At 36.9% G+C, this 16,511-nt stretch overlaps 1 protein-coding gene across 1 annotated transcript in view; it reads left to right on the plus strand.

Annotated features, from left to right (window-relative positions):
- Window positions 1-12,369, plus strand: part of DCT (dopachrome tautomerase) — a 30,679-nt gene extending 18,310 nt beyond the window's left edge. Inside the window, exons 7-8 of the mRNA XM_061170724.1 lie at window positions 8,723-8,924; window positions 12,191-12,369. Of these exons, the coding sequence (XP_061026707.1) occupies window positions 8,723-8,924; window positions 12,191-12,369 (381 nt within the window). The remainder of the gene's footprint in view (window positions 1-8,722; window positions 8,925-12,190) is intronic.
- Window positions 12,370-16,511: the final 4,142 nt, after the last annotated feature.

Below are 16,511 nucleotides of genomic sequence, written 5' to 3' on the forward strand. Positions count from 1 at the left end.
TCTTATGTCGAAAAGCTATATCTGGTTCTTTTCCACCAGGGGCCCCCCTCCCCCCTCTGCCTACAAGTGTGGTGTTCTAATAAAACTTTATTTACAAGAACAGGCTGCGAGCCCTATTTACCCAGCAGGCTTTAGTTTGCCAACCCCAGCTTGAAGGGATCAGTGTCTTCTCTGCAGTACAGATGTCTCTTTAGTCATCTTTCTCTTCCTGCTCTAGTTAGAAGCCCACTTTATGACTTTACGGATGAGGAATTCTGTGACTTACATGTAGTTCAAAGACACTAGTTGTTTAATTGTCCTTGTCTTCATTACTTTTAATACCTTTAATATTTAAAATTTTGTTTTCTTTGGTATAAGTTATGTATATATAAATAGACAAAAAGCCACAGCCCTTCTCTGAAGGCACGAAAGGAGTAATGTTTTGGCACCAGTTCCAGAACTCACAGTTACTTTAGGCTGTTTGCAAAGAGTTTCATGTTGAAGCCAATTCAGCTTCAACAGTATTGAAAGCCAGGTTAAAGCACTTAAGTTAACAGAGTTATAGCTTCTGGAATTTCAAATTCATGAGTCAATTTATGCAAAAACATTGCATATAACATTTATTAAATTTATTTTTCTGAAATCTCTTCAAGCAAGAGAAATACAAAGTTGTATGTGATTGCAATAATGAGTATAAGAAGGTATAATGCTAAAATGTAGGAAAAACTCTGAACCAATCTCTGAAATTCTAATTTTAAGGTAATTGAAGGAAATGCACACATTTATCATGGAAAATAAGATTAGGTCACAGGAGTGCTAAGTAGTTCTGTTTTCAATATTAAATGTAGGTATAACCTAGAAAAGAAAAAAAAGAGGGAAACCAATAGACTATAAAGTTAAATAGTTAACTGCCACAAAAGAAACTATGTTAGAGACTAGTAACTTTCTTCCCAATTCCTAAAGATAATATTCTTAAAGTGTATTTGGATATTATCCTCCTAGAAAGTTACATTTGGCAAGTTGTAATTCTTTCAATTCCACAGTAGCTAGGAGATTCATAGGTTTCATGGTTAGTACTCACTGAATAGCTCATGTGTCTGTTCTTCACCTTATATGCTGAAATTCTAAATGGAATTAAGACATACAAGCAGCCTTATTGCCATTTGTATTTCTTTCTTTCTTTTTTTATTAAGCTATAGTCAATTTATTTACATATAATATTGTGTATATTATATATGTAACTGAATCACTTTACTTCACACCTGAAACTAACACAATATTGTATGTATATGTATATATATTCTTTTTCAGATTCTTTTCCATTATAGCTATTATAGGTTATTAGATTATTACAAGATGTTGAATATAGTTCCCTGTGGTATACAGTAAAACCTTGTTGTTTATTTGTATTTCTTAACAATGACAATCATTTGGATAAGAAAGGAATTTAAGAATATAAAGCAAGAAAAGAGAAAATGAGTTTCTAAAGACAAAGATCTAATGGATTACACTAAGTTAAGCCTGTAAGACCTTATCTGACTCTACTTTTCTAGGCTGCAATAAAATTACTAAAATTAATAGGTCATAGTAGCAAATATAAAATACTTCTGAGTTAGTATGAGTTTAGTTGAAATTTTACAAAAGAAGTATATAGGACATTGCTTTTCTCCCATCAAGAGCAAAGCACTTACATTGCTTTTCTCCCATCAAGAGCAAAGCACTTAAAAACGGGTCTATTATATTTATCTTTCTTAAAAAGTCATAGAGTAATACCTTGAGTAATTAAAATAACATTGTTTTATGTCAATTTTAAATGTATTAATGGTTTAATGATTCATAATTGCAGAAATATTGGCAAAAAGTTTTTAGATGTCCATAATTTCATTTCAATATTTCTACTTATTTTGTTTCATATTCTTATATGTTTATATAGTTGCCAATATAATGCACACATTTTTAGGTTGTTACATAGTTTCCTAAATTTTTTAATTAAAAAAATTTATAACATTATAAGAGGTTCAAATGTAAAAGGCACAAAATGAAGTCCCTGTGTCAATAGCATCTCCCAGCTATCCATTCCCATTTTTCCCTATTCTTCCAGATATATTTTATAGATATACAAGCACATATATTTATGTATAATATTTCTCTTTTTTATACAGATGGCAGCATACTATAGACACTTTTGTGACTTTGTTTTACTCTTTCATTTGTTTGTTTGTTTTACCTATTCTAAACACTTTGTTTTTTAAAGGCCGCATGGTATTCTATAGCATGAATTTTTCCTGAAATTGGTCTCCTACTGATGGACGTTTAGGTGGTTTCTAATCTTTTGCTTTACAAACAATACAGCAATAAATGAACATGTAGGATAAGTCAAGAGGGTAGAATCATGGGCTCAGAAGTTAAATAAACGCATTTGAAATTTTGATAGATGTTGCCAAATTGCCCTCTGGGAGGTTGAATGATTTTTTTCTCCGACCAGCTATGTAGCAGAGGGACAATTCCCCCACTCTTTCTCATTAATATGGTATGTTATTACACTTTTTCATCTTTGCCAATCTGATAAGTGAAAATATTTCAGTGAATTTAATTTTCATTTCTTTTCTTCTAAGTGAAGTTCAACATCTTTTCACATATTTAAAGAACCATTTGCATTTCCTTCTCTGTGATCTGTCTGTTCATGTAGGATAATGACTTCTGGGAAGAGCAAAAAAAAATAAAGGTTCTTAAGAGAATTAGTTAAATGATTTATTCTCTATGTAAGTTAGTAACAAATACAGCATCCTCTTTTGATATTTTATTTTTCTTGGAAACCTAATACTCTGTTCATATAAAGATGTGTTTTCTAGATTTCACTAGCTGAAGGGAAGCTAATGTGATCATGGATACAATATCCAGTCTCCAGAACAGTGGTTAGGTTCTTTAGTGGTTAGTACTTAGTTGATGTGCAGTAAATTATTAGCATCTATTAACGTGTCCCTACGCTAGATGCCATGCAAACATAATCCTTTAAGTTCACAAGCTGTGTCTGGTAAACAACTCTCCTCGTTTTAAATACGGGGAAAATAAAGTTCAGAGAGGCTAAGAGGTGAGTACAACATCAGTTGAACTAGTAAGTGGCTGAGCAGAGATTATAAGAAAAGTTTTCTCCTCAAAAATTTCCCCACGTGGAGTCTTCCAGCTACAATTTTGCCTCTTGTCAGTTTAGACAATTCTAATTTGATCACTTCACCGTTGCTTTCATTATAGCTGAGGACACATTGTCCTGTTAGATCATGTTGATAGGAATTAACACTAATTGGTGAGGCAGGTCTGAATAATTTCCCTTGACTTTTGAAAAGATAGGACATTGGTTTTGTCATGAGTAAGGATTCATGACTTTAAAATGCCACATTTACTTATTTAATATATGTATTTTTAAATAACTGAGATAGACAGCCACTGATTCCTAAGTAGCATAACATCTTGGTGAATTTTACAAGAGCTGAGGTGCCAGAAAGGGTGGCTGGCCACCTGCTTGGGCAGGAGCTCCCAGGGTGGCATGGTTTCTATAGGCTCAGTCTGGGTGGTTTTATTTTATTTTATTTTTAATAATTGAAAAGCTCTAATAATATTTAATTAGGTACAAGAAATACTCTTGACTGAAGTGTGTATCGCATTCTATTGTGATATACTCTTATTTACTCTTTTTTTTATTGAGGTATAGTTGATGTACAATATTATACAGGTTACAGGTGTACAATATAGTGATTCACAATTTTTAAATGTTATATTTAGCTTATAGTTATTTTAAAACATTGGCTATATTCCCTGTGCTGTACAGTATATCCTTGTGGCTGATTTTATACACAATAATTTGTAGGGATGGTTTGAGTTTTAACTTGCATATGCTAAATGGCTAAATGGAGCTGAAGGGGTTCTTTTTCAACTCTAGACTTTATAAGGATAAACACATACTGTACTGAGAAGAACTAAACCTGTAACTAAGAGATGAACTATATACGCTTCATTATTGATGAATTAAGTAGTATAACAGCAAACCATAATTTATATACAAATCTAAGATGGTTCTAGCATTCATTTGAGTTCCTCTCTCCTAGAGCTTTGGTGGTCCCTTAGTCTTGAATGGCCTGGGAGTATCTCAGTTCTTCTCTAGAATCTCTTCTAACATCACCCTGGGCCTCTCTTTTCAACCTGTATTGTCTGCCTATGATGTATGCAGTTCAGCATACATCGCATCTTTTAAATTGACATACGAATAGCAGAACTCTCCTGTGTTCTCTGTTTGCATTTGTTCCAAATTTAATGCTTAAACTACAAGCTTTCTTCCTCAAGGGTATAGCAACTGAGTTCCTAATGCTCTTGATATTTCTTCTTATATGCATGCTATCATATCTTATATACAGTGTATACTGTATAATTTTATGTATACATAGGTATATTTTGTATCCAATGTTATTATACAAATCTTTTGTGCAGAAAGGGTGCTTTCCCTATGTAACTCCTCCAAAATGCCTGAAAAATACCTTCTATTCTGTCTGCTCAGGATGCAATGAGAGAGTGGGTAGAAAAGGATAGGGAGAGAAAATTATAGCAAAATGGGAAACACGCACCATCCGGGCTGAGCACTGCCCAGGAGACTATTATTATTCAAATGCCCATTTTCTCTGGTGGTTTCTTCTCTCTCACTGAATGTGCTGTCTATGGAGTACTCAGGTCCCTGTGGGAGAGCTTAGTCAGCTAAGTAGAAGTTGGGTGTTGTGTAACTATTTCATGCCTATTACATATGGCTTATTTAGGTATGTAAAACCAACATCTTGACTATACACTGCTTCAAATCCTTGACAGAACAAGGCAAGAATAAAGAAATATTATTGATACCATAAAATAACAAGCATGGTTAACTATGTTTTTTAGGAGTTACCATTAGGAATTCTCTCATTTAGAAATTCGGACCCAACTTTTTACTTGTGACTTCTAACTTAAGTTTTAAATTAGAGCTCCTCACATGGAACTGTGTGTCTATCATGTGACTTTTAAATGCTCAGATATGAATTCTTAGAGGACCAGAGCATCATCATGTTACCACAATAAGATCCACTCTGATTATGAGTGACATCTTCTGGATAGTAATACATGAACTCAAGTGGTGAAAACCACAGTGAGCTGGTCTTTGGTAAAGTACAGATGTCTTTTCAGTCAGCCTCAGGTTTCGATAGTGATCTTCCCCCAGGCACAGATACTCTTCTCTTGTCACCACGAGATTCCATGTGGCCGGAATCTGAATTTGCAGCCATTTAAATGAAGGTTAAGTTTGGTAGTAACTTTATGCTCCAATGATCTTGAGAAAGATATGCATGCTTTCCCTGTACTTTATTAAGTTTCTTTATGCCTGTAAGCACAACATTTGTTGATCAGTTGCTTTCTTCTTCAAGGGTTACATTTAAAAATTTTTACCTTGAAAACCCATGTAATCACATTTTCTTCAGTACTGCCTCGCAAGTTGAAATTTAGTAGTTTCTTTTTTTCTTCCTGTACCTATCCACACTTTGTTGGAACAAGATAGAATAAGTTTTATACCAAAATTTGTAACCTCATTTCTGAAGCACTCAATTATTAATGCCAAAATATAACTATGAATCTCGATAGCAGATGTAAGTCAACAACAGTTTACTTTTACTTTGTTTTGTTTTTATTTATTATTGTCAAATTACAATTTGACCTTTACAGAGATATTAACTTAGCTTATTTTCAACCTGTGTCCAACAAACATACCATTAGTTTCTCAACAGCAATTCAGGGTATTTCGTTTAGGAATAATGTTCACAACTTTATCAAAAATACCGAGTCTCCAGGTTGCACTACTTCTCTTTCTAGCCTCTGGATACATTGTTGCTCACAGCATTTTGTCTGTTGCCTTTTTTGCATCTTCTTGGCACACACTGGCCTTTTTTTTTTTTTTACTACATTCTATAAGTTGGGTACTCCGTGTGTAGTTCCTACTAGAGCTTTTATTGTATAAGGTTTAACAACCCTTCTGAGACCTATAATCTCTCCTTCTTACTCTTCCCCTGTTCTTTTATCTCTCCAAATTATGAATTGCTTTAGAGTGTTGTCCCCTCCTTAATTATTTACACTTTGTGCTGGGTGAATTCTAGTGCTTTCACCCAGTTATTTACCACTTACAGCATTGAATCTGCATCTTTCTATGCCCTGAGAGTCTCTTATTTCTTTTCGTAAATCACAATTTGATCTCTCACTTGAACTCAAACAGTATCTAAAAGTTCAAGATATGCTGTATGGCCTTTCTTGGAAAATACATTCTGGCACACCCCTTTTTCTGTGTATCACTTAGCATTTGGTTCAGCTGATTAAAACAGGAAACCAAAATTACAGAAGCCTAAACAAAAAAGAGGTTTATTTTTCTCTTTGTGTATAAGACCTCCAGTGGCAGGCAGTCCAAGGCTGGTATAGTAGCTCCATAGTCACCATGAACACCTTCTGTCTTTCTGTTTTACCATCCTTGGTGAGTGGCTTCTTTTCTTAACTTTGCTTGTTAGCTGCTAAGATGGCTGCTGCAGCTTCAGCCATCACATCCATGTACCAGGAAGCAGCAAGGAGAGATGGAAAAGGAAAAGGGGACACTTTTAAGGGAGAAAACCACCTTTAACGAAATGTCCTAGAAGTCCAATCCAATGACTTGCAGTTAAATCTCATGGATAACTTGACACATTGTTTCACCCCAAACACAAAGGAAGTTACTGTGGAAAAAGCAGAGAAAGGCTATTGGGTAAGCAACCCGCAGTGCTTGCTACCCTTAGACACTGTACATCTATTGCTTGGGCTCCATGCTTGAGGCAAAACTTCTGTTTGAGGCTGGCAGGCTCCCGAGGCTACACCTGGAGAAGGAAGCACAATTGCCCTCTCTGGGAACCTCTTAACCTTATGTGGATTTTCCAGGATTTAGGGCATGTGATATTATTTTCAGGGACCCACACCAACAACTAACACTTAGCTCCTTTTCCAGGGCTGAGGCCCCTTCTCAAAGATGAACTGTTCCTGAACTCTACTTGTGGGAAACATTGGTCACTAGCATTATCATGTGTTCTTCTAAAGTTGTTGCTCATGCGATAAACCCTATGCCTTTATTCCTCCGGGGTTTAAAGTTTGTTACTCAAAGCCAAGATTTCAGAACTCAGAAAATCCTTTCTCTCTGTGAAAGCCCACGTCTTACAATTTGATGTTTTGATTTTTACCATGATTGTCTCTGCCATGAACTTTAAAAATCCATTCAGGAAAAAAATCCCCTGAGTAAATCACTTGATTCTTTTTACTATCCTGAATGTAGAAAGCTCTCACTGTTGCCTGAATGGGTGAACTAACTACAAGGAACCTTGGGTAAGATTTGAAACTATTATCTACTAAATAAACAACAGTAATACAAGCCAGAAGGGCAATGCAGTTAAAAGGGTTAAGAAGTGCAAAGGACTAAGAATTCAGACTGAGGGCAGTCAGGGAAGATGTCTCAGTGCAGGGACCACTGAGTTTGTCTTGAAAGACTCTGATGCCAGAAAACAGAAGGAACAGGATTGCAGACAGAGGGAAATAGCACTTGCTAGAAAGAGGCCTGTTTGGCTGAATTGTACAAAATATAAAACTAATTTGCATGGCACTGTCATCAGCTAACAGAAACTTATTAAGTATCAACTCTGTCCAAGTTGTATGCTAAGCCTGAAACTTCAAAGGTGAAAAGGCCTTATCTCTGGCTTTTAGGAGTCAGGGGTCTTGTTAGGGGAAATTGATAAACAAATAACAAGTTATAGTATAATTCGACCAGCTCTATAATTGGTAAATTGGTAAACGAATTCATTTAACAAGGATTTATTGAAATAAGTGTCCCCCTTCCCCCTTGCAACAAACCCTGGGTTGACAGGCCCTGGGGACACAGCAGGGAAGGAAAAGCAGACAGGACCCCTGGGCTCCCTGAACGACAGTCTAGGAATGAAAGAGAACCTCTAACCACCTGGGCTGACCTCTCACATTTATGTCCTGCTGCAAAATCAGGACTATAGATGTGAAATTTTGCTGTTAATATTTTAAAACATGTAATAATTGCTGTATTTGAAAAGGACTTAGCTTCCTTGAGAAAATAAAACTGAGCACTATGCACATTACAATGTTTTTAGACTTTTGCTGGCGTAACACTGAGAATTCAGACGATAGGGTTATAAAATGAGCACATAGAAGGGTGTTCCTGGTGAGAAAAATTTGAACACCCATTTTGGATGTTTTCTTTCTTTCTTTTTTCTTTTCTTTTCTTTCTGTCTTTTTTAAAAAAACTATCCATTTGTATTATAATACTGGTAAACACGTTTCCTTTCTCTCTTGTTAAAACCAAAGCATCTGAATATTGACTACACTATATATCTCATCACACTTGCCTTTTTTTCTGAACCTAATAATTAACATGCATTTGTTGAAGGCCTCACATATTCCTAAACCAATGTTAAATCTGCAACGTGAACTTTCATTTGTCTTAACAAAGGGGTTTATAATCCTGTTTGGAGAGATATGCCATACAGCCTTGGAAACTTCACTAAAAATGCCAGTGGGTATGTCACCAAGAAGTTCCTGATGTCAAGAAGAACCAACCCCATTTCATTTTAGAGAAAGTTCCACTCAGATTGGTCTGATTGGAACAGACCTATCAATGTTAACACCACGTTCAACTGTCTTGCAGGTCCTTCATTCCTTTACTGATGCCGTTTTTGACGAGTGGATGAAAAGATTCAATCCCCCTGCGGATGCCTGGCCTCAGGAGCTGGCACCCATTGGTCACAATCGGATGTATAACATGGTTCCTTTCTTCCCTCCGGTGACTAATGAGGAACTCTTTTTAACTGCAGACCAGCTTGGCTATAGCTATGCCATTGATCTGCCAGGTAACTAATGCAACTTCTAAATGCATGATTCGTTCATCTTCTAAAGAAGCTTTCTTTCCTTTTTCCTTTCTTTTTAGCGTAAGCCCCGACCTTACATTGAAGTACTCAGGTCTAGTTAAGCGTCTCGGCAATTTTATAGAGTATCTATATTTACCAAAATGAGCCTTTAAACTACCAATTAAACATCAGAAAAGGGACTGGTTGGATGACTCTTGTTTTAGAAAATTAGAAGTTGTTAAGAGAACTTATTTCACAGGGAAAGTATCTACACCCGATTTGACAATTCTACTTGAATTAATTGAAAACTGGCCGTGGTTTGAAATGCCTAAGCAATAAAATCAAAACGCACTAGCCACCTATGGATGGGAACTAGCAAGACCTGAAGGTAAGGCTGGGCTTATGGTGAGGCAGAGGCAGCACCTGCCTCAGGCACGAAGTTCAAGGGCAGGCCAAAAACTCAGTAACTGAGCTAAGGAGTAATATTCTCAAAACCCCAAATTAATGCAAAAAAATCTATGATGAATACACTATCAAAATTTTAAAGACAGGCTGTCGTTGTCTGTTTGTTTTATACCCCTGCATCAGTTTGTAAGTAGACCAATTTTTTTTTTTCCCCCAGTTAGCCAGTACCACACCTGCTGCATGGGTTTGTGAAGATGACAATGGCCTGCCAATAGATTGGGCTGCACCGGGCTTCATGTGTACATTTTCTTATTTAATGAATTTTTTGAAGTCATGTTTTTAAGTTGTAGGTTTTTTGTTAGCTTTTCCACCTGGTTCAAAATATGGGAGGATATTTTGATAAGTGTATGTAGGGGCATATATTTTTTTATTTGCCCAGGCCCCAGTATAGCGCCATGTGCCATTTAAAGAATCTTAGGACAGGTTGAGAAAGGAAGGTAAAACAATTTTAAAAATCTCTAAATTTGTCAAGAAGCTGAAAAACATACGGCCTATCTGCTGGTGGCGTTTCCCCATTGGTGTCTATTTTGTCTTCCCTAAATCTCAGCCTGCAAAGTAATCAAGATGATTTCTGAGGTCACGTATCTCTCTCTCTGCCTCTCTCTAACTTTCAAAGCCTTTCAGACCCTGGACCCTGTCCTTTGTTTTTCCTTCCAGTTCTACATCTACTGCAGCTTGTTCCCCTTACTGATTTGAAGTTTCCGTTCTTTGGTCAGCTAAGGATATCTCTTTGAAACTTTTCTCTTTTCTCTGGGATTGAACATAATAATAATCAGAAAGTTTGGAATGTGCATTTTGACCCTGCTTCCATGTCCTCTGACATCAGCCAATTAACAGGTACAGACCAACAGTCTAAATATGCCCAGAATGCACTAACTCATTAGAAGATGCAAATTACATTCATTTATTGGGTTGACAAAGAAATTTACAATCCTGCCTGGGGAGACAAAACTATAACAAAAGGTTGGAGAAAGGAGAGAGGGATTTGGGAAAGGAGCTGGGTCTTGAACTAGATTGAAGAGATGGTAGGTCTTAGGTAGGTGAGGGGGAAAGAAGGGAGCATTTTAGATTGAAGAAGGGCAGGGAACAGGGCTGTGAAAGACACATGTAGTCTATATAGAGGACCATGAGAAGAAGGTCTGGTTGTAGTGGCAGGCTTGGGTAGATAACTGTGAATTAAAGTTGGATTTGAGAGAAGGGCCTGGTTACTGAGCGCTTTAAAAGCTGGGCAAAAACCACAAGGAGATGCCACTCTACACCCATTAAGAGGGTTACTACCCAGAAAGCAGACAGTAACAAGTGTTGATGAGAATGTGGAGAAAATGGAATCCTCGTGCACTGCTGGTGGGAATGTTAGCGTAGGCTCATGTGGAAAACAATATGGCAGCCCCTCAAAAAATTAAATGTAGAATTACCACACGATCCAGCAATTCTGCTTCTGGACATATATATACCCTCAAAGAATTGAAGGCAAGTAATGAGATATTTGTACACCTCTGGTCAAAGCAGCGTTATTCACAACAGACAAAGGTGGAAGCCGCCCAAGTGCCCACTGACAGATGAATGGATAAAAAAAATGTGGGCGATACATACAATGGGATATTATTCAGTCTTAAAAAAGGAAGGAAATCCCGTCACATGCTGTAACATGGGTGAATCTTGAAGACCTTATGCTAAGGAGGGAATGGAGAATTGGGGAATTACTATTTCGGTTTTGCAAGAGAAAAAAGTTCTGTGGGTGGATGGTGGTGATGACTGCACAACAATGTGAATGTATTTAATGTCACGGAACTTAATTTAAAAATGGTTAAGGTGGCAAAATATATGTAATGTGTATTTTCCCACAATTAAAAAAAAATAAGTAACTAAAAAAAAGCTAGGCAGAGGAGTTTGGACAATAACAAAGGCAATCATTTTTGGCTCCTGAACCAAGAAATGACAGAATAAAAATCTGCGTTTTAAGAAGATGAGGAGGGCAATAGATCCTGCCGGATTGTTGCAGGAAGAGACAAATTAAAATCCTCTTGGAGAAACCCCACTGTGATGAGTCAGGGTCCTCTGTGGGATTGGAAGGAAATAAGTAGAAGGACAATCTTACATTTAGAGAAGTGTAGAGTATAGAACAAGAACCCAGTTCAGAGAAACGGAATTTAAGAACAGCTGGCCAAGGATATGATAATTTTTAAGGAAACAACAAAAAATGAAATCCATTAATTTTGTGGCAAAGTGCTTATAAAATATATTTGAATAGAGGATTGGATTTATCATGTGATGAGTCACATTTTATTCACAACTATTTAAATGGGTCCAAATTCCTTCTGCCCTTGCTATTGAATGTCTCCTGTTATAATAGCCAATCTCATTTGTCTTACTCACTTGTCACCCCATGAAAAAGGTAGAGACAATAGAAGAATTTCTAGACCTGAATGTTGTATATTTTGCAGTTCCCCAGATACCATTTTAGCATGCATTTTTACAAATGAGTTTCTAACTCACAAAAGTAGTTATATACTTCCTTGGAGGGTTTATTCTGTGTAAGTATTTATCGTAAGAAATTTTTAAAATGCAATAATCTACATTCAAATAATGGAATGCAATTTCCCACTTCCTCCAGAAAAACAATTGTGGATATGATAAATAGTTGGTAAGGAAGGAGAAGATAAATTTTATTCCAGCCAGTGTAGTTTTGCTTTATCAACAAAAGTGCATGTGAAAGGCTAATAATAGGTTTATTCTTCCCTTTTCTAAGAGTATTCATTCAGCCGATGAAAATCCCAATCATAGACCCTTCTCTTCTGCTTTAATTTCAGTTGAAGAAACTTCAGATTGGACCACAACCCTCTCAGTGGTTATGGGGATGCTGGTGGTCTTGGTTGGTCTTTTTGCACTGCTGATTTTCCTTCAATATAGAAGACTTCGAAAAGGATATGCACCCTTAATGGAGACACAATTAAGCAACAAGAGATACACAGAAGAAGCCTAGATGCTCACGCCTTACCCTAGAGAAGAGGCTGGCCAAGGCTTAGTTCTGACCCTGACAGTGAGCAAACGAATCCTCACTGTTTTTCCTTTCACTGAAGATCTTTGGCATAGCTCCTGCTGTTGTGGTGACGATCCCAAATACGGAAGATGCTTAGCTGTAGTTTCTGGTTTGCTTTGTTTATCTGACAAACAAGCTAAAGTGCTTGAGGGTGTCTCTACCATCAAACAAAGGTAGAGCTGATGATGATTGGTGGTATTTATTAATAATTCCCCATATTGATTAAGCCTCCTCATGTTCTGAGAGCACCTCCAAAAATCGATAGAGTGGATTCATTGAAATTTGCAGGTCGGTGGAATTTGAGAGCTGGACGAGATCATGGTTAAATCTTTCTCAGCCCGCGCATCTTCATTTGTAAAGGGATGAGGGCAGGAAGGTGCAGGTGCTACGTGAGTCTCCAAGGTCTCTTTTAGGTATAAACATCCATGATTTTAGGTGCCTTCCTGATCATCTTCCTGCGGCTTCTTTTTCTTTTCTCTTGTTCTCCCCAGCCTTTAAAATGGCCTTGAAGATGAAAATAGGCCTTATTTCCCATACAGGATGGAGAATGAATGAATGAATGATCAATTTGGTTCTCTTTTATAAATTAGACTTTACAGAGTTTATAAAGAGTCTGCAGTTCTTAACAGCAGAGCTATCCCCAGAGTCAATAGCTGAATAAACATTGATCCTATAGTGGTAAATGACTAGATGAGGGATTAAATTAATTTCAATTAATCTGGTTGATTAATATACTGTTTTGAACTTATTAACTAATATAGAGTCACTCTTTCCAGGAAAGTCTGACTGGAGAAGGCTGGTGAGCCTATCATCCTGAACATGAGACAATTTGAGTGCTCCATTGCTCTGAGGTCTCATTTGGCTGACCCCAAACCAATTCCTTTGCTAGGGAGCCTCAGATGAAAACTTATTCACGCATTTGGCTTATTTTTAAGAGATGACTTTAAATTCATTAATGCTGCCCTGTACTGACGTTACTTACAAATGCTAATCGAGTCTTATCATTTAAAAGCCAACCATCCATACAAAATACGACAATTCAGAATTAAATGGTTATGACGCACTAAGTAATCATCAGATTATGAGAGATAAGAATGAGGCAGTCTTTACGAAAATGTTTAGACGTATCAAGATGATCCCTCCTGCTGAGGAGTTAACGGTTTTTGAGATCTTAAGGCAGTTTCATCTGTTCATATCTGGTATCCATGCAGTAGGAGTGAAGCCACAGAGGTGGCCCTTCTGTCCACTCACTTCAGCTCCTCTCTACTGGAACGGATGTGTGTAAAGAATGGGGGTTAAGAGCACTCTGGAGCCTTCTCCATATGGCGGGGCTAGAGGGTGCAAGATTTACCAATACCCAGTGTTATCCCCTGGAATAAGACTGCAGAAGCCAGAGAAATGGACAGAGCTCAATCTGAACTGAATTTGAGTGAGTCTCATAAAGTATATCTGAGAGTAGGCTCAGCAGAGGAGAATCAAGACAGCCCAGAGTCCTTCATGGGGTGAAGCCCTGCTTGGACCTCTTTAACCAGCACCACGTGCATAGATCTCAATGCCTGCCTTTAATAGAATTCATGGAAAATTCAGCAATGTGTGATTAATATGGTCCACTCTGGCAGGTTTATGTTCTGAACCCAAGGTTGTTGGGGAACACATTTTTACATCCTGTTTTTAAACCCAAAGAGAAATATCTTAAGATGAAGATATAAGTGTGCATGGTAGGTATGTTCCTGAAAAGTTGTGTATAAATCAATTATACATTAAAAGCACCAGGGGAAATTACTTTTTATGGATGAACTATTATGAATAATTCTATAAAGCACATAACCACCTCTAGCTTATCCTTCGAGTATATCAGAATTTTCATAACATCATATTCTCATAAGATTTGTTTAAAAGCAAGATCTATCTGCGGCAGAAATAAAGACTAACCATTTATACTTAGCTCCTTTTAACTATAGTGTGTGCAACTTTTCATAAATATTATGTTTTATGATGCCTTCCTAAGAGAACTAGTTTCCTAATTTTGTAGTTCATATTAGAGGAATAAAATTTTCTAGCATTTTCTAACATTACAATAAATCAATGATGACTGCCTTTCAGCAAATCTAAAGGTAGACTAAACCTGTAGAGTAAAAAGTTGGTATTTACTTACAGTGAATACTATGCAGATAAACTCAGAAAATATCACCGAGCATTGTACAGCCATACGTCTCAATGATGGGGGGAAATATTCAACCTTGAAGAAAATGAACAGATTGCTTTATATGCTTCTATCTGTAGTATTAGAAAAATTGTGTGTATATGAATTATGATTTTAAAAGAAACGCTTTTTAAAAGCTAACATTCAAAAGTGAAATGAAATCCAATAACATCTTTCCTTTGTGAATTAAATTCTCTTCTAATTCTAAAATTCTTTGACGTAAATTTGTGTCTTGCTTAGGATTTAACATTGCTAATTATAATAATCCTAATGAATAATTCTAATCTCACATTAACAAGAAGTAGAAAACTTACTAAAGAGGAAAATAAAAATAAATATTGTTTTGCAGATTATTGTTCATCTGTTGGGGGCTATTGTTTTTTAATTTGTGAACATCAATTCCCATCTTTTTGGCACTCGATATATACATAAAATTTTATGTATATACATAAAATACATAATAACTACTTCACTTTTGAAAATAAGTCCTTAAACTTGGACGGCATTACGCTAAGTGAAGTAAGTCAGACAGAGAAAGACAAATACTATATGATATCACTTATACTTTGAATATAAAACATACAATAAAGTAGTGAATGAAACAAAAAAGCAGACTCACAGATATAGAGAACAAAAGAGAAGCAGACTCACAGACATAGAGAACAAACTAGTGGTTACCAATGGGGAGAGGGAAGGGAGGAAGGGCAAGACAGAAGTAGGGGATTAAGAGGTACAAATTATTAGGTATGAAATGAGCTACAAGGATATATTGTACAACACGGGGAATACAGCCAATATTTTATAATAACTCTAAATAGAGTATAACCTCGAAAAATTCTGAATCACTATATTGTATACCTGTAAGCTGTGTAATATTTTATATCAATTATACTTCAATTAAATAAAAAAGAAGTCCTTAAATAAGCTGGTGTTTCTACTTTCTATCGAGTTTCTAAGCAACTGCTACTTCCTAGCTCTCTATGATGTAGGCAGGAAAAGGAGATACTACCCCTTTTCCCAGGTAAAGAGTCACCTCTGATGTCCCTACAGTCTAAAGACTGAAGTTGGAGTGGGGGGTGAGCAGGGAAGCCACTTGAAGTCACTGTACAGGGAGGCAGGCTCCTCCGAGAGAGCCTTCCAGCTCAGTCAGCTTGTTGGAGACGCCCAGAAGAAGGAAATTAGAGCCAATAGAGGTAATGGTTACATGGCGTTCGCGTCCACTTCTAGACTTGAAGCTTCTAGAGGTCAGGTTGTACAGCTCTCTGTACAGCTCCAGTGCCATCGTATCAAAGCACTTTAAGTAAATACTTAGAAAATGGTGGTGGTTAATTGATACAGGCACATAAAAGAGCCAATTCACCTCCCCTCCCCTCCCCCCTCCCCCCTCAGTGGGAGATAGCTACTCTCCTCAATGCAGTGGCAAAACCCAACTCTTCCTACTTCTCCAGGGCCTTGCTCATCCTGAGTACTCTGTAAATATTTTTTGAATGAATAAACTAATCTCAAAGTAGAACTTTTCATTCAGGGCTTCTGGCATGTGTTTTGACATGTACTGGATAAAACATAAGATAATGGGGTCTTGTATCCCTGCCATGAAATGAATAGCAACCTATCTTTCAGATTCTGAGTTGTACCTATGCCAGATAGAATTTTACTCCATACAACCTAATACGAGGGGCTACTTTTCAGCCATATTTTCTTCTTGGGTGTATCTTTTCCCCACCATTGGTAGGCCCTAATTCTACCATTTATACGGACAAGGGTAGAAAGTTAAGACCTCACAGTATCATTATAGGGCCTTCCACCATCTGATGTCTTAGAAGCCTTGTTTCCGTGGAAGGAGTTAGTGGGCAAATGATTTAGCCAGGCAAAATCAGTGCCT

This window comes from Eubalaena glacialis, chromosome 16, assembly GCF_028564815.1.
Source record: "Eubalaena glacialis isolate mEubGla1 chromosome 16, mEubGla1.1.hap2.+ XY, whole genome shotgun sequence".
In the NCBI taxonomy this organism is placed as follows: Eukaryota; Metazoa; Chordata; class Mammalia; order Artiodactyla; family Balaenidae; genus Eubalaena; species Eubalaena glacialis.